This window comes from Danio rerio, chromosome 20, assembly GCF_052040795.2.
Source record: "Danio rerio strain M-AB ecotype USA chromosome 20, GRCz13ab, whole genome shotgun sequence".
Lineage (NCBI taxonomy): Eukaryota > Metazoa > Chordata > Actinopteri > Cypriniformes > Danionidae > Danio > Danio rerio.
In genome coordinates, this window is record NC_141040.1 from 39,336,225 (window position 1) to 39,355,646 (window position 19,422).

Here is a 19,422-nt window from a genome sequence, read left to right on the forward strand (position 1 = left end):
TAAAGAGAATTAGGACAGCCCTACCCCTTCATGAAAAAAAAATGGAGGAGAGACTGCAGCAGAGGAGGTCAATGTCAAACACGCACACACACGCACACACACACACATAAATGATAAGACTAGCAGAGCTGGTCACCAGGATTTGGATTCTGGTTTGAAGGATGTACTCTGATGAAAAAAAAGAGGGGTTGGGGTAAGGGGAAGGGCTAAGGGGTAGAATTGGGATTGGGTCTCTCAACAAGAAGAGGCAGTACACACAAGAAGTGCTAATTATACAAACATACTGTTAGTGCTCAGAAAATTAAGTGCAAGAGAGGGGAGTGTTGTTGTTTTTTTTTGTCAAGCCCACTCACTTGTGTATTTATTTTAATTATTATTATTTTACCTTCAAAAAAAGTAAGGGAATTTACAATTGTAACATTTACTTTTCAATCTGATGTGGTCAAGTTTGTGTTTAAGTAAATTTAGCTAAATAATTTGTCAATAAAAACACCCCAAAAATATATAATACGGAGTAAAGATAAATTGCTAGTTTTTATTTCCTTTTCATATATTGTTCTTTGTTTTTTGAATCCTCTTATGAATGAATAAATGAACTGAGGATCTCACTGTCTCTGTGCAGGTCCGGCCATTAAACATGGATGGCTCTTTGAATCTCCTGGGCCTAGAAACGGTCAGACTCATCTACTTCAGAAACAAGACCGCAGGTACTGTAATAGCAGTGACTTCGTAACTCAGTCAAATGCATTCATCATGGCTCTTGTTGGGTTCTGATGTTTGAGCTTTTGGTTTAGTACTGCTGTTTGAAATATTAAATATGTGCAATTGGAATAATGTGTCTGATAATGCATTATTTGTGTGTGTTTAGAGGGGGATGAACTGGTGGTGCCTGAAGTGTGTGATAACAGCAGAAAGCAGATGGTGCGAAGCATGAGCAACAAGAGACGATTCTCGTTTCGTATTCCTGAGGAGGAGAGACTGCAGCAGAGGAGGTCATTGTCAAACACGCACACACACACACACACACACACACACACACACACACACACACACACACATAAATGATAAGACTAGCAGAGCTGGTCACCAGGATTTGGATTCTGGTTTGAAGGATGTACTCTGATGAAACACTTTTATGAGAAATCTACATTTGTAAAATCTGACTTATTTAACTTTTAAAATATAATTCTAGGGCTGTTGTGTTAACTTAGTGACTTGTGTGTGTTTGCAGAGAAATGTTGAAAGATCCTGAGAGGAGGAACAAGCTGATCTCAAATCCTACAAATTTTAACCATGTGGCTCATATGGGGCCTGGAGATGGCATGCAGATACTCAGAGACCTGCCAATGGTGAGAGATCTGCCTACCCCTTTAAAAGAATAATCTGGGTTCAGTAAACAAGATCAAACTCTGCTGATGGCATTTAGCCTGTGTTAATTACTACAAAAATAAATATTTCACTTGTTTCTTTAGTATAGCCAGAAGACCTAAACAGTTAGTGTGTCAACATGATTTTAGTGTGACATTTTTTGTGTAAAGATAAATATTTAGTTTGTAACTAACTAATACATTCATCTTTTTGCTAAAAGGTAATTCTCCTGAAATCATCCACAGTGTAGTTTTGATGTTTTTTTTTTTTTTACTATAATTTTTTTGTGGTAATTAACATTGTTCCACAAATACTGTTTGATCTTAGATTATATTGAACTCTGAATATTGCTTTAATACATGTACATTTCATTCTGCTTTGTATTTTTCTGGTCATTTATCAAATCACTGTCCAAGTTTTGTTCACGCACTACCATTCAAAGGTTTGGATTTTTTTTTTTTTTTGGAAAAAAATCTATGTAAATATAGTATATTAAATTGATTTAAAGATATGTTATTTAAGCATCAAATCTGCAAATTATAATATTTCTGAAGAATCAAGACAGCTTTGGATCATAGCAATAAATAGAATAAATAGTTTATAGTATATATATATATATATATATATATATATATATATATATATATATATATATATATATATATATATATATATATATTTATTCTTTTTTTTTATCAAATTAATCTATTTCGATGTAGCAGTATATACAACTATGCACTATTTCCAAAAAGATGAGGTTAAATGTTTCTCTGCTGTTTCTTTTTTACATTATACAAAATCAGATGGATAGGATAAACAAAATCCAATAACAATAAATAATACTATTATTAACAATAATATTTTTTATTATTAAAATATTATGCGTACTAAAAAATGTTCAGGGTTTGTTCTTGGACCAAAGTGTCATGGAGACTTGGAGAAAGTCTACAGGTTTCTGGTGTGGAAAAAGTATGTAGGAGATTTTGCAATAACATTTTTCTTCAAAAGAGAACAGTCTTTTGTTTTTTTTTTATCTCCACAAATTTTTTTTTCCATAACATTAATATAATTGATGTGTGGTGCAGTGGCACAGTGGGTAGCGCTGTCGCCTTACAGCAAGAAGGTCACTGGTTCGAGCCTCCGCTGGATCAGTTGGCATTTCTTTGTGTAATTTGCATGCACATCTATCAATATCAATATCAATGTTGGTGTGGGTTTCATCTGGGTGCTCTGGTTTTCACTATAGGTAAATTCGATAAGCTAATTTGTCCGTAGTGTATGTGTGTGAATAAGTGTGTATGGGTGTTTCCCAGTAATGGGTTGCAGCTAGAAGAGCATCCGCTGCGTAAAACATATGCTGGATAATTTGGCAGTTGTTTCGCTGTGGCGACCCCAGATTAATAAAGGAACTTAGCCGAAAATAAATAGCTTTATCACTGGGCACTCTTTCCCATTTAGTATGAAGTATATATTTCTATAACGTTTATTCTAAGGCCTTTATAAAATTTAGCAATGACTCCCTTGTACTGTTAACTTTCTACTTATGTCAAATAAATGCAGCTTTGATAAGCAAAAGCAACTTCTTTCAGGAGTATAAAATCCTGTTCCAAACTTTTGTACTGTAGTGTACATCAGTACACAGTTCTCTGTTCTCTACATTCACTAATACATCACAATTCATTTACAGGTCCTCAATTAATATGTTCATTTATGGCATGATAATATCTTGAAAATCACTATGTAACCGTCATAGAATGTTTTCATCATCTCATGTCTGCCGCACTCATTGCATGTTTGTGTGTCCCTGCTCTGTGTGTGTATGTGTGTGTGTTGTTTCTTTGTGTAACCGGTAGAATGTACGTGCTCAGGACAACCGTGCTGGATTCAGCGGCTCCGTCAGCATCCCCTCCATTACAAAAAACAGAGCAGAACCAGGGCGATCCATGAGCGCAAGCAGTGGCCTAGGAATGCGTAAGCACACACACACACACATTTTCCTCATAGGGATCAAAAAAGGTCCCCACAATGTCAACTTTAACTGGTATTGCTATACTATTACATTTGATTCTATTTTTCAGTCTTATGCATTTTGCATATTTTTTTATTTCAAGCAACTAAACATTGATATTTGTAGCAATTAGAAAAGCAATCAAATATGTTATATTTATAATATCATGGCATGCAATAACTTCAAACAATGGTATAAAGCTAAAATCAAACAAAAAGTGCTTCGGGTTAATTATTGTGTCTGTGTTCTTCGGATAAGGGATTCTTAAAGATTAACAACAAAATCACTTACATTTCAAGTGCCTTGAACTTAGGATTTTATGGTATAAAGCAATTTAAAACATCCATAAATGTACATTGTAATATTGCAATTACAATTTCATTTGAAATTTCAATGCTTTTCTTGTACATTCTCTGTATTCATGCATTTTTTTCACACTGACTTCTTCCTGGTGGTCTGTAATGTCAGGGTCGTCCTCTCAGAACGGCAGTGCTCTAAGGAGGGAGCTGTCCAGCGGCAGCTACAGCTCTAAACGGCAGACCATGACTTCACCCTCCGAGAGTTCGCTGTCATCAGGAGGAGGGATGGACGTGGGGGAAGCGCCGCTCTCTCAGTTTGACCGAGAGGTGAGTCAGGATCTAGAAATCGAGACAGTGGGAACTTCATTACATCATCACATCAATGGCAGATTTGCTCTATGCAGAGATGTCACAGCACATGATCAGCTAGACATCTAGCTTCAAGACTTGCAAGGCTTTATACAATACAGATCAAATTCATCAACTGTAAAACTTGTTCAGTTGATCTGCGGTAGACATTTATGTTTGGTTTAAATATAGTTCGGTAACATGTCATTAAGGAGAACTGGACTTGATCAGCCCTTTAAGTATTAATGAATTAATTTTGTTAACAGAGTTTGCGATAACTTTGATTGCTATGGTCATTTTATTTATGTATGTATAAGATGTGTTCACTTTTGTTTTGTTTTTAAAACCAGGGGTCTGGGGTGCGTTCTTCATGCGTGGATAACTCAATTAGCTGGATTTGGTTATTGATGACTTGACATGGTCCAGGATTGTTTTGTTCTTTAAAACTTATCTGAGAGTTGTCATAGCAACAGGTGTGGTAGCACAGACCTGCTCAGGAGCAGGTTTATTTCATATAAACAGGATTAGATCAGGCCTTCTCAAGCAAAGGTAACACTGAAAGTACGTACCGAATGCTGATATTTTCTTACAGTAGTAACCTATAGATTATATACACTTGGGAAAATAGTAAAATAGTAAAAAAAAAATTATATATACATTTATAACTTATAATAATTTGTATTATTTAATTAAAGAACGAATAATGTTTATGTTTATATACATAAACGTTTTAAAAACAATATAAGAGACACTTATGCTATCTACACTCCGAAATAAAAGTACAAAATGGGGTGTTTCTCCTCAAGGGGTTCAAAGAGAAAATTTATTAATATCGACTTTTTAGATACAAAAGCATACTATTTCAAGGTACCTACCCAGCTTTACAAATTGTGTGTGATAATAGACATGCCCAATATTCAACTGTTTTTTGTTCATTTTTTTTTTTTAAAGGAATAATAATTTATGCGGTCATGCAGATGTTTTGACAGCTAATATGACGGTGATTTGATGCTTTTTACACACCTTTACCGATATCAAAATGCTTTTTTTGATGCAACAAAAATTTTAATTCGCCGATTAACAAACTAGAATAGGCCTAGGCTACTATAATAAAGAAAATCTGCTCTAAAATGTAAAACTAAATAAAATCGCTAAATATTCTTGACGCTTGAATGTGTAAAGCCTGCAGCCCACATCACATGTGGAAAGTTATTGCGTTATAAGTTATAACCGTTTACTACTAATTTTATGTGATTTTGCTCACATGAATAATTAAATATTAATCAGATGATGTCATTGCGCTGCTGTGCCATCAACCAATCGTTGGATTGCTGATCGTGATTTTGAGGATCGATAGATCTGTCCTTCACAACACACGCAGCGATCTCAGATCAGTTCATCCAGACATTTTAATCTGATTTGCCAACAACCAAATTGGCCAGAGATCAGTTGTCAAGATGAACAGATCCAGGATCTGCCAAATCATTTTAGATCATTTAAGCGAGGTACGAAGAACGAACCCCAAGACTATTTATATTAATACAGGAATAAGTATTTATGTATTCATTGGCCTGAACCAAAAGAACCAAGATAACGAACTACATGTGTGAAAACCCCCTTACATAAATATATGACTGTCATTAAAATATCATATATAAAATATATAATACACAGCATTTAAAATTGCTCACACTTTATTTTGATGGTGATTAGATTATAAAAAGACTGTTAGTTTAGTGTTAGGGTTAGTGTAAGTTGACATGTACTTGCAAAGTTTCTTTCAGTCAGTTAAATGTCTGTTGAAGGAGCAGTATCAGCAGATATTAAGCAGACAGTCTACTAATACTCAAATGGACCATCAAAATAAAGTGATACCAAAAAATTTACTATATTATAAAAATCCAGAAAAAGGAACACAGCTTATCTTTTATGGAGGAGATGCTACATATTATTCAAAGTCCTTTGTTTAATGCATTTTGACTTGCATTACTATTATCTGCCAACAAAGTACTTAAATGCAACAAATGATGACTGCAGATATGAAAGGTTGACACATGAAGGCACATCTTATTATACACAAACAGTTTTTAAGCAAGATGCAGTTAAAAATACTTTCTGTTATATTTTTAGAATCATTGTTCTCTCATTGATAGCTTTTACTTTTGAACGCTTTTGAATGACATGACTGTCAGCAAACATTTCTATCAATGTTTCCCCAAACAAGTGTAATTTACTCACTCGTTACGTTGGCCTAAAGTTGTTTGATTTTTTTGCACAACTCCTGACTTATAAAAAGCAGCTCGCCCCATCCCTTCCCATGAGGCATTCAAAAGTGGAACACTTCTCATATCATTTACCCCAAAGCTAGCCTTAGCGCTGTGTTCCCCTCACCTAGCTTTTTCAATGCTTCTTCCACTTTATGCCTGCCGTCCCATTCCACTACATCCAACAGTATCCTTAGCAATCCACCCACCTGCGCCCCTATCTCACCCGTCATCTCCCCATACCGCTGCGCTTTGCGCCCCCTGGCCACCCCCATTCTCCTTCAACAGTCCTGGAAGCCATTCCAGCACTCAGTCTGCCCTTTCCTTCTCAGTGGCAGGCAGTATCGCCCTCGGAGAAGACCCCTGATCTGAAAAGGGCTTTAAGGACCCTGCTTAGTAAGATGAAGGTAAACGTCACATGTTTGCAGTGAAACACACACGCACCAACACGCCTGCTGTCATCTGCACATTCAGGCAGCCCTGCAGAGTGCTTTTCAGGAATCCACTGCCCACAGCCTTATCCTCCACTGCCCATGAGTGACTGTGGCGAAGCAGAGAGGAATGGCAAGCTTTCATCTGCATGTTTCGCCTTCATACTGCTCCAGCTGACCAAACCCTGTCTCCACAAGACAAAGTGACAGTCTTTAAGAGATGAAAAGAGAGCTGGGCTAGAAAAATATTCTTATGCAAGTACACAAATGTAGGCTCCAAATGTGCTAGTGGCTGCATTCCATACCCTTTTTCAGCGGTGTTCAATCCTGCTACTGGAGAGCAGCTTTCTGGACAGTTCAGATGCAACTTGTTTGCGTAATAGAGTAGGGCTGCATAATTTGGAGAAAAAATCTAATTGCAATTTATCTGATCAATAATGTGATTGGGAATTTATTGTCATTTCATATAAGACCTAGAGGTCTAATGTGGTGCTTTAAACAGCACCAAAGAAAGACCAAGCATCAACACAAAATATGCTAGAATTTGTAACTTTTTATTTAAAACCTCTTGAACATTGTTGCCATTTTTCCCAATAAAGTTGTCAGTTGTGATGACAAATTAAGAAAACAACAGTATTTTAAATTCAGTTAAATGAATGATATGTAAAATCTTTTATAGGATGAATAAAACCTTTACATTTAGCTTGTGTTACATTTTTGACATTGCTTAAAGTGATGTGCTTACAAATTGTCAGAACTTTCAAAAACGATATGCTTGTTACCATATTTGATGGCACATCGGAATAATCGCAGCTTTTGCGATTTTAAACATCGTGTACACTTTCAAATCACGATTTCAGTTTAAAAATTATTAATTGCACTCTATAATAGAGTCTAGATGGTCTGTTGATCTATATTAGCTGTTGTAATGACGGTTGAGGCTAAACTCTACAGGACAGCAATCCTCCAGTTTTGACCCCCAATTGTTAAAGGGTTTATTTTCAGAAAGCTTTAAAGGGGTAAAGGGTGTAGAGGATCAGTTAAGAACTGCTCTTAAGAACAAACTTTTTCATCTTCTGCTTCACAAATGAAACTTGGGTCAAAAGGTGTCTTTCAAGTGTCATCACTTGTACCCTTACCCTAATCTGATTTTGGTTTGGATTGACACCTTCAATTTGGCGGCCATGTTTAGTCTAACTCCAAATTTGTCTCAATTGGAATGCAGCAAAACGTCAGCATTGTAGAAGAATGCTAGGTGTAAATGTATTGATGAAGAGGGATATGCTAAAGTGCTATAGCACCACGTCACAAACTTGCAAAAAGTATATTTTAAGCCTTACTGTGGTCGTTTCTCCAAAGTTTTGCTGTGAAGAGACTCCAACGAGTCGACAGCGGCAGACCGCAGGTCATGAGTATTGAGTTGTGTTTTTGAGGATGAGCCATTTGTCTTATGTCTTGTTTTAGTTCACATAACTGTCATTTTATTTACTTCGTAGCGTCACCTATTGGCTTTGTAGACATGGTAGAGCCTTCTTAACAGTCTATAATCCAAACTTTCAGATGTTGTCCTGTTAAACTGAGCATATTGCAAAGTTTTAGTGGTTTAGGACTTTAATCGCCAATTCTCTATTTTGTGTAATGTGGTATATTTACCTTTTAAGACTTATGACTTGTCTGAAGCAGTGATGCCATGTTTACAAAGCCATCAGTCAGTTAATAACTGCTAAATGGCAGATCCCACTTGAGTGTGTTTTTATTTGCACCCTTAAAGTGTTTGTATCATTGCATGTGTGCACTACTGTTCAAAAGTTTTGGGTCAGTAATGTATGCTTTCATTCAAGGTTACAATAAATTATAGAAGCTTGTTTCAGCCACATAATTGAAAATAAATGAATAAAAAATTATAAATAAGTGTCTAATAATAATAATAATTATAATATGCTATTTGTAACTTTCTATCTAACCAATAACAGCAAGTTTATATACAGTGGTCCCTCGCCACAACGTGGTTCACCTTGGTGGTCTCGCAGTTTCGTTGATTTTGTTTTTTGTCTAATTTGACATGCCTATTTTGTACAGCGCAATGTGTTCTGTGTCCTGAATAGCTGTATACCATTATCAATCAGTCTTCTGCATACCATGTATCCTGTTCAGTACACCTTTTTTCTGTTATTTATTTCTCATTTGCTGTATATTTTAATTTAATGATGTTAATATATTACATGCTTTATACATATCTAAAATGTCAGTATTTACAGCAATACTGTAAATGTCAAGCAAATAAAGCAACTTTAGAGAGAGAGAAAAAGAGAGCAGTCTTTACCTGTCAGTGGGTGCACATGGCTCCTAAATAGCGTAAGAGAAATAGTGTATTTCATTTATTTTAACAGCCTTTTTAAAAATAACTTTAACCTATTGAAAATAAAAGGTGTATAACAGTGTCATAATAAATAAAAATGTAATTAAAAATCACATTATTTTTTGTTTGTCGCATGTAGTTGACCATTTATGTGCATTTATGTGCTGTGGGTAAAAGGTGTGTTTCAGTCCGGCTACCACCGCAAGTATATTTCAAACCTGTGGGAAGCACTGAAGAGGGACCACTGTATTACAGTTCACTTTTTTTATTGTGTGGTGGAAACAAGCATCCATATTAAAGTACAAGTTTGTGAACAATTTTGGAGTAACCTTCTGAAAAAAGCTAGGTTTTTAATTCTAAAGGATCATGTGACAGCTTAACCATCATTGGAGTAAATAAATCAGAACTAAGTGAAAAGAGAATTCGGTTTAAATCAAATAAATACATAAAAGACTTCTTTCAAAAACAAACAAGAAAACTTTTGAATAGTAGGTCATCGTGATTGTCTTTTTAATGTATGTTTTTTAGGCTTCGATTCTTATAGTAGACTCTCTTTTGATTAGTGAGCTCATAGGTAGCGTTTCTGTTTTTACAATACATTTTTGTGTTCGTTTTCAAGGACTCTGATTCGCCGCGGCACTCCACTGCCTCCAACAGCTCCACCTTCAGCAGCCCGCCGAGCCCCGCCTCCCCACACAAGACAAAGTCCCTCTCATTGGAGAGCACAGACCGCACCGCCTGGGACACATGATGGACTCAACTGTGAGCCAATCACAACAAACTCAAGTCTGCCTGTCACAGTGCTCCGCCCCCCTCCCATACAGCTGCACTGCAGGCCCCTCCCACTTAATTTGCATAAAGGCTCACCACCGGAGAACATCCCAAGGAGAAACCATCCCAACGTTGAATGCGTTTGCTAAAGTTTTACCACTTCAGATTTGGAAGAAAAGCCAGCGGATTTTATCGTGACTGGTGTTTGTATATAGACTGGGTTAAGGGTGAACTTTTATTTATTTATCATTCAGCCATTTCAAGGTGGAAAATACAGTCACGTCCCTCACTCTGCTCTGGACCGTACTGGATTGACGATTCCATTATAGGATCCCACTAATTAACCTGGAAAAAACAAATGCAATGATGTATATTTTTTATTTGCTTTTAAAAGTGATGTGTGCCGTGATTCCTTTGTTACTTCAGCTCAATGGATGAGAGCTCCATCTGTTGCTTTCTGTCCTAGATTTGTAGGAATTTAGAGGCTTTCAGACATCTTGGAATCTCTTTCGTCATTTACCACCAGTCTCCGTATAATCCGAACCTTCCGCCAACCAACATGACCTGTGAAAACACACATCACAGTAATGTATATAGGTCAAAAGTATAGTATAATATATAATAAGGAAATATTGAAGAGATAAACTATGTGGGAAAAACTAAATCTCATCGCTTTTATTTTGAAGAAATTATTTTAATATACTCACGCCAAGACCATTTAAAAAGCTTAAGTTGTGTTAGACTTTTATTTTGGTTTATGAGACAATACTGCCTTGTGTATTTTATTTTATGTTATTTTATTTTAATAACAGAACTCGTCCGATTTTTGTGAGACGCAGGCCAAGCTGTTGTACTACAAGTGTGCTTTAACTATGAAATCTACGTTATGCCTCACATGCATTGACCGAAACTGTACAATCATCCGCACACGGTTGCATACAAATATCACATTTCTGCAATCTGGAACAATTTGCTCCGTATTGTGGAACTCGTCCAACATGTACTGAGTAATTTGAGATTCGCAGACAGACAAAAGACATTTGCTTTTGTTCCTGGATGGTTTCATCTAATGTTGCAGTAAGAGAAGCTGCAAACACACAGTTCACCCACATAATTTGGCTCTTTCCACTCTGGAGAAAAAAAATAGAGTTGTATTTTCAGTCATTTTATCCTATTAAGTGTTAAAACATTCACCACTGGTATTAAATGTAGGGTTAAAACATTAAACTATATTACATGAATCTGCTTCCACAACGCCAGGATGTTATTTTCATGATGTAGTTGTTAAATTGCTTCTGTGGTGCTTCATTTATTCCGTTCAAGGAAAATGTTTTAAAACTTCTCTGAAATCACACGTCTAATAAGTGACACAGGGTGATCTTTGTTTTCTTTAATTAGTTTGATTTAATCCAGAGTTGCACAAGAAAGCAAGTCTCCTCATGCACGGATCTGTTTGTTCCTCACTGCTTTATTTAAATTTTTTTTTTTTTACGCCAAATTCCCATCTATTTATATCATAAAAAGGGCTTTGCACACTTGATATACTTGATGGATCATTTTAAGCCCCTGGTAAACACAATCCTGGTTTATTTCACTTTATGTTTTTACACGGTTCATAATTTCCTGTACAAAAATTAAACAAAACATTGCTTATCAGAAATTAACCTGGTGTTTGTAGTAAATGTGTGGTCATCAGTTCATCAAAAACATGATTACTACACGCTTGCTATATAAAATGATGGTTAATTTTGGTTGGGGTTTAACCAGGGTTAACAATTATTCCTGGGTTTTATTTCCTAATTCACATTTTTATACCAGAATTTTGTCGTTGTTTGCATCTTCGCTATGATTGTACAAGCTTGTTAAGCAGTGTTGCCAGATTGTGGGGTTTTCGGGCAGTTTTGAATTTGATTGTGCTGGTAAAAAATGGCATTGGCGGGTTGACAAAATTTGGGTGGTTTTGAAAGTTAAATTTTATATGCAACTTATTTAACAAAACAACTGTGTGCTCCTACTCTATTCAGTTAGTAGTGACCAGTACATACCACAAACCGCGTGGGTCACCCGCAAGAGGAGGTGAAGGAAGGTTGCGCTCTCACAGAGAGAAAATGAAAACAAAACTTACCTGCAGCAAACTATAAAAGCAACACTTCACGCTTGTTTTGCCAATACAGCGTGGTGTGTCTGTCGTCTAAACACTGTGACAGTAGTGAATATTAATGAAGTTGCACAATAGAGCGCGCTGATTGGTTTGAACCAAGCCTTACTCATGCATTAATGCATCACACTGTAAGACGTAATAAGACACACTCTGGCACAGACGCCCAGTCTGCATGCTGGAATACAGGCTATTATGTCATGACCGTGACGCAGCTTCAAAAATTCGTTTCAAACCGGAAGTACGAATTTGCTTGAAATAACGCAAAAACAACCAATTTACACTTTTTAGCAAAATATAGGTGTCCTAATATTGTTTTTAGCAGTGAGGGACACAAATACAACTGTCAACAGCTCAAAAAATGTGTTTTGGTGTTTTGTGACCTTTAAAATCTGACTTCCCACACAAATCTGACTCCTCTTCACTCTTCATCTTGAAGAGCCTGCAGTTAAACTCACAGCGGTTTATCAACTCTTTTATCAATCTGTTTCTCCGCAATGCCATATATAGACACATGCACTTTTAATTTCAGTCAGCCAGCCTCAGCGCTTTGGTGAGCTGTATTTCCATTATAAAATTGCCACTTTTAAAAACAAAAAAGTGATCTCCATAGATCTGATAGATACACGATATAAAGTGGGTCTCAGAAGCACTGCATTAAATTCCGTTTTCCCAGGCCATGTCTTTAAAATATGACAGTTTATTTTACCCCAGTATTTTCAATGGAATATATGCGTTAGCCTGTTGACGCTTTTACACTTGAACAAATAAATGAAGGCTGAAGTCTGTTTAACTGATTGTATTGTAATTACATTACATTACATTGTCCTTGGTGTACAACAGGGGTGCCCAAACTCAGTCCTGGAGGGCCATTGTCCTAGTAAGAGCTTGATTAGCTAGCCCAGTTTGCCTGATTGAGGTTGGAACTAAACTTTGCAGGACATCAGCCCTCCAGGACCGAGTTTGGGCACAACTGGTATAAAAGAAACCTTCTGAAATTGAAAATACTAACCTTTTATTAAATATTAAGTGGTGGTTCTGTGACTGCTGGTGTTGGTTGCTGTATGGGTAAAAATATGACAGTCAAAGTAGCCTAACTAGATTAATTTCCATTTAAATAAAATAAAAATAAATAAAACATCAAATAAATAAAATCAAATAAAAGTCAAATATTTTGGGCGGGTTTTGGACAGCTTTTGGGCTGGAAAATGTCAGATCTGGCAACACTGGCGGCACGCCATTTGTTTACGCTTCATCCTCACATTATTAGTGATGACGAGTCTGTAATGTTACTATCAAGTTTCTCCTGAAAGCACTTCTTGACTTATTGAGGTAAAAATGAAACCACTTTTTTACTTAAATTGTAGCTTTGTTGGTCACCATTTAACAGTTTAAGTCGGTCAAACGCTGAAATAACGTTTATGTTGCTGTCAAAACACTTTCTGAGGTAACGTTATAAAACTGTCAGTTGCTAACGTTAAACCGCTAACGTTAGCCGTTAACGTTACATTTGAAGTTTCGTTTCATTCTGAACATTTTGGCCTCACAATGCGGGGTTAACAGTGCTAAACGTGATTTTCTAAATTACAGGTGTGAAATGTTCGTTTACCCTCTGTAAACATTGTGAGATAATCGCTAAATTGTTTTGCTCCAAAAGCTAAAAAGATTACGTTAGCTCAATGTGCTATCATTCTATATAAGCTAACGTTACAGTAAAGCAATGAATTTGGACATAAATCTGAAATTAAATGTGTCTGCAATCTCTTACACGTTACAAGTAAATATGTTCTCATCCCCACCTCATTTATTTTAAACAGGATAACGTTATTTGCTTTGAAATAATTTGTACAGTTTTGCATGTCATAAATGTTCATGCCCATATGGTTGTATTGTTTCTCACTCACTTGAAAACTGTATCACTTCAAGCAAAGGGGAATGGTTTTGCACAGCTGTATTTGAGGTGGAAGTTCAATCAGAGACTGGATAAACTGGCCACTATGCAGTTCTGGAGACAATACTATATTAAGCTGACGCTGATATACTTCAATAAACGAAGGGAAATGACACACATTAACGTAAACGTGTTGAGAGTGATGTTTTATTTTGTACATAAAGCACTCAGGATGTCTGAGCATGTTAACAAAAGAGCCTTTCACAGTTTTCGGTAAATGACAAGACACAAATTTGACTAATGATCATTAGTGCTAAAACTCAACAGAGAAGAGCTCAGTAGTAAAGGACAAAAATGACTACAATATCTATTCTAAAATGACAGTCATCATTTTTTTGTATGTTTTTTTTTTAAATTCAGCTCTTCACACTTTAATGGACATTTCACCCAAAAATGAAAATGTACTTGTCTTCAGACACAGAACTAATGACGTTTGGCACTGGAAAAGATTCTCTGTAGAATAGCTGTTGTTATAAGGGTGTTTTTCATAATTTTATATGAAATAAAAAATGTTTATAAAAGCAGTTTTTTTAAACATTTCACAATCAGATGACATGTCAAAAAGTATCCCTTTTCACACTGTATTTTGCATGCCAGGCCAATAGATGGCAGTATCACTGTGTATAGCAACAATGCCCTGCACACATACACACTGCATTCCATCCCTATGCTCTAATCCTTTCAAAGAGTTTACCCTCTGGAGTGACAGCTTTGAAGGGTTATGGATGAGTCCATCCCAATGGAATGCAGGGTGCATCACCAATCAATTTCCCTGCGCATAGGATTGTTAAGACCCAAAGTATCCATCAGTTGTACCCTCTGAAATTCTTCATTTCGAAAGGACCTTCAAAGTGGCCAGTTTTGAATGGTTATGTCTAGATAAGATACACGGCCGGCTGGAAGTGAGATATGCACATCAATATAGCAGCATTTTTATGATACTGTATAACAACATTTATTATTTTTACGTTAAAGTAGACGTTAAAATACAATTTATTGGGTAATTTAATAGATAGCATAAATAGTACTAGGTACAACCACTGTTTTTACGTTACTGTGATGGTTGGATTTAGGGTTGGGGTAGGGGGAGATGTTAAAAACTAAAATTTATTGGGTAATTTAATAGATAACATAAACAATACTCAGTACAACTACTGTTTTTGCGTTACTCTAATGGCTGGGCTTAGGGTTGGGGTAGGTGTAGATGTTAAAAAATACAATTAATTGGGTAATTTACTTGGTACAACTACTGTTTTTACGTTACTGTGAGGGTTGGTTTTGGGGTTGGGGTGGGGGTAGACGTTAATAAAATACAATTAATGTGAAAAGTAATAAATAATATAAATAATTTTTGTTAACTTCCAGCCGGAAGTGTATCTAATCTAGCGACAACCGTTTTGAACACTTTGGTTCGGGACAACAATATGGCAGCCATGGCTGTTTTCACTATGAAGTGCCCTTCAGGTGCAAATCTATATCCCATTTTGAACACACCGACAGTTCTTCAAACCACTCAAGCACATTCTTATAGAGCAGTGTTTCTCAACCACATTCCTGGAGAACCACCAGCTCTGCACATTTTCCCTGTCTCCTTAACCAAACCCTAGATTTAGAAATGGTTGAGACAAAGGAGACATCCAAAACATGCAGTGTTTTTGGTCCTCTGGGAATGTGGTTGAGAACCACTGTTATAGAGCATGGACTGAACAAGCAATACATATGCGCATGATGTCTACGTCAATTTTAAAACTGTTTAAAAATGTTTACATTTTCAGGCCCCCAAAATGCCACTGTGCTGTACATAATCTGGCATTATGCACATACAAAAAAAAAATCAGTTTTGTTATGTAAAACATTGTTATGTACTGCAAATTTCCAGATTCAAAATCACAAGTAATATTTGGTGATAGATTTTTCAGTTTCGGGCAAACTGTCCATTTATATTTGACCCAAATGTGTGTAGATATCAATATCCATCACTAGTTTTTCTCTATAAAACAGTCAAAAGTGCAACAAACAATGGAAAGAAACATTCAAAACCACATCTGTCGTGGTCAAAACAGAAAGCTTAAATCACGGGAGTATAAAACAGCAAGTGGCTCAACACATCAATGATGCATTATAAGCCCTTATGCTTGACCCTGTTTATGAAGGAACACTGACTCAAGGTTCCACAGACTCACCTTAGAAAAGCTCACAATACATGCACTACCTTATAAAGATTTGGGGTCTGTATGATTTTTTAAACAAAGTTTTTGAATAGTTCATGTTTCTATGCTCCCTGAGGCATAATTAGTTTGATCAGAAAAGCAGATTTTGAAATCTTATTACGGTATAAAATAACTTTATTCTATTGTAATAGAAAGGGCTGAGCTGATAAACGATATTATATCGAACTGCGATCAAATTAATGTCAATAACAGTAATAAGCTTTAGACATTTTTACTCCATATTGATCTAGGAGCCAATCACACAGCAGAAATGTGCAACAATGGGAATCTAAAAGTGTGTTGATATTAGAGATGCAGTAAATTTTTGCATACCAAAAATTTATTGGCTGAAAATATGTTTTAATGGCCATTTAAATGGACCGTCTAATTTTTGTGGCTTCAGTTCAATAGCTACGTTTTCATCCACCTATTTTTTATGTGCATTTTAGATATTCACATAAAAAACAAGTTGATGGAAATGGTAAGATGTGCATACATTTTGAAAATGCGCATAAAAAACATGCGCATAACTGTGTAGGACAAACTTTTATTTGATAAGAAAAGATGCTCATAAATGGCAATGCAAACACTTTTACCGAACAAATTCCAGTATGCGCATTAAAAAAGTCATGTGATTTTGTTATAAGAGATCATGTGATGTTAAAAATGTGTGTGAGTTGACAAATTTGACAAATTGAGCACATTATAAAACATCTGAAATGTTGTTTTGGCCACCGCGTGTTCACTGCATGTCAGGATTGCCTTCTGATGCTCAAGTCATTTATTAAATGAAGAAAAGATTCACGCAGCTTTTTTTATTACAGCATATTCCATTTTTACTGTTGATATTTGGCCCCAGTTAATCAGGAACTGACGATTTGATTCGTTGGATGGAAACGCGGCTTTATTCACACACCAGTTTTGCGCAAAAAATTAATTATCATTTTTGGATGGAAACAGCTATTGTTGCGGTACTTTTTTGAATCTGGAAGCAACAACTTCTATCGAAATATATATAGTTTTGTAAATATATATCGATATATATACAATATATATCGTTTATTATAGAAAATAATTATGGAGATTGCATTTTTGCAATCTCGCCCAGCCCTAGTAATAAATACTGGGCTGCACAATATATAATTTCAGCATCGTTATCGCAATGTGTGCATCCGCAGTTGTCACTTCTCAAAGATATGCAGTGTTAAGTCTGAATTGTAGTAGACCAGGAGCTAGAGAATCCTATTTCATCACTGTTTTTATATGGAATTTATATGATTTATGCATCAAAAATGTTTTACTTACTTAGAATTTTTGTCTCGTTTCTAGTCCAAACATCTATATTTCAAGTATCGAGTACAAGATTATTTAACTTACCTCAGTAGCAGATCATTTAGCTTGTTTAGCTTGTAGATTTTCACCTTTTCATGCTGATGGTGAAAACTAAACAATATTTTTGCTTGCTCTAAGAATGCTTTGATATTTGGACTTGATATTTGCATTGTAACTTCAATTTCTGTACCTAAATACTGTTAGACTCCCCAGAAAACCATCAACTGTCTTGTGAAACTGTATTTATATCACTATATTTATCACAGAAAAATAAAATATCGCAATATCAGGTTTTTCCAATATCGCTCAGCCCTTGTAATAGATTTTAAAAAAGAATTTAATGACAAAAAGTAACTCTAATATGGTTATTTAATTTGTGTTATTATTTATTTTTGTTATAATGATTTTTGATAAAAAGATAGGTGAAATTGTTTACAATAACCAAATGAAATGAAATAAAAAAGCATGCAGACCCCAGACTTCTGTTGGTAGTTTACGGTAAAGGATTTCAAGTGTTTGGTATCCTCTGATTTGGAAATCCTCTGACTAAAAGTCAAATTTAAAGTAAATAAATTCAAGTCCCTTTTGTTCGTGGAGCTGCTCAACTAGTGTCATGAGGCTGTGGGTTCAATTCCCAGTGAACGCGCACAGTTAACAGTGTAGTTCGAACACTCTGGTATTTGTGGCTCCATTAGCTCCATTAGTTACGAGTAGTTTTGCAGTATAGTTTATGCTTTGGTCGCGTCCTCCTCCATGACGCGGTGGATGCCATTTCCAGGGCTGCTCTGGATGGCCTGTGCTGTGATGCTGAGGTCTCGAACGCTGCTGTGCCGTGATTGGCTCTCGAGGCGCTGCAGGCTGCCGTGCCGTGATTGGCTGTCCAGGCGGTTAATGGCGCAGTGCTGTAGCGGCTCATTGAGGCGCAGGGAGCTCCCGTGAGAAACGCGCTCCTCCACACCGCGAAAACTGCTGGCCGTGTACCTGATGACAAACACAGCGACAGAGACATTTAGATCTTTGGTCAGAGAAGCAGATGCAGGCTTTGGCCAGCTGTGCTCAATTGGGGTGATATTATCCTGGGACATCTGCCTAATTTGGTTTGGAAAACTTGCTGAATATTTACTCCTATTATGTAAGTGCATGTTATAATGAATACAAGTTTGGAATAAGTATATATTTTTGAAAGAAGTGTGTTATGCTTACCAAGGCTGCATAAATATTCTAAAACCACAATGGGAAACATTATTACAATATAAAATCTATTTAAAAATGATAGTTTATAATGTAATTCATTTCTGTGATGGCAAAGATACACATAAATATTTAAAAATAAATTACCATTCAATGCTTTGGTGAAAAAAACTATTTAGAATAACATGCATAAGAACCATAGTTCATAATTGAGAACCAACAGTAATGGAGCACTAAATATAGAAAATTACTGGTTATTTGTAATCATTTTAAATTGAAACTTAATAATGATAATTTTGAGTCTAGTAAACTTCTCTTAAAAAGTCTCATTATCAGATTATTATCTTATTCTCATATAAAAAGATCTAATTATTCAATATTTTGATTGTTGGTGTACAGTATGCTTCATTTAAATATATTTTGAAAATATTAAAATTAAAACGTCATAACTCTTTCCAACAGATTTCAACATAACTGTTACTCTGGTGCAAATTTAATATCACACCTGTTAAAAGATTACTACGATACGGAGACCCGGAAGGGACATGATGAAGTGAGAAAAAAAAAAACGAAATTATGGGAAAATATATATTTTTAAGTTTTTGCATTCCCACACAAAGAGGTTTTACGCTATCTCTCAAAGATGTTTTCCATATTCAGGAAGTATATGGAATGTATATGCCATGGAATGTATTCAGGAAGTGTTCCACAAACACTTCCTATTCACATTAT

At 35.8% G+C, this 19,422-nt stretch overlaps 3 protein-coding genes across 33 annotated transcripts in view; 2 read left to right on the forward strand and 1 right to left on the reverse strand.

The window, feature by feature from the left end:
• The window catches only part of cdc42bpab (CDC42 binding protein kinase alpha (DMPK-like) b), a 128,431-nt gene extending 116,295 nt beyond the window's left edge, over positions 1–12,136 (forward strand). For 9 of the 28 annotated variants that reach the window (XM_087297511.2, XM_087297513.2, XM_087297515.2 and 6 more), the window contains 6 exons: positions 623–707; positions 869–992; positions 1,232–1,349; positions 3,222–3,339; positions 3,845–4,002; positions 9,697–12,136. In XM_087297511.2, coding sequence (XP_087153637.1) covers positions 623–707; positions 869–992; positions 1,232–1,349; positions 3,222–3,339; positions 3,845–4,002; positions 9,697–9,828 — 735 coding nt within the window. In that variant the 3' untranslated portion in view covers positions 9,829–12,136. 28 annotated transcript variants of the gene reach the window in all.
• A 1,161-nt stretch (positions 12,137–13,297) lies between these two features.
• Positions 13,298–19,422, forward strand: part of fam49a (family with sequence similarity 49 member A) — a 113,374-nt gene continuing 107,249 nt past the window's right edge. For both annotated transcript variants that reach the window (XM_088651566.1, XM_088651565.1), the window contains exon 1: positions 13,298–13,338. The gene's annotated coding sequence lies outside the window, so the exon portion shown is untranslated. The remainder of the gene's footprint in view (positions 13,339–19,422) is intronic.
• fzd3a (frizzled class receptor 3a) overlaps positions 14,089–19,422 on the reverse strand; it is a 56,448-nt gene continuing 51,114 nt past the window's right edge. For 2 of the 3 annotated variants that reach the window (XM_087297486.1, XM_087297485.1), the window contains exon 7: positions 14,089–18,480. In XM_087297486.1, coding sequence (XP_087153612.1) covers positions 18,228–18,480 — 253 coding nt within the window. In that variant the 3' untranslated portion in view covers positions 14,089–18,227. 3 annotated transcript variants of the gene reach the window in all.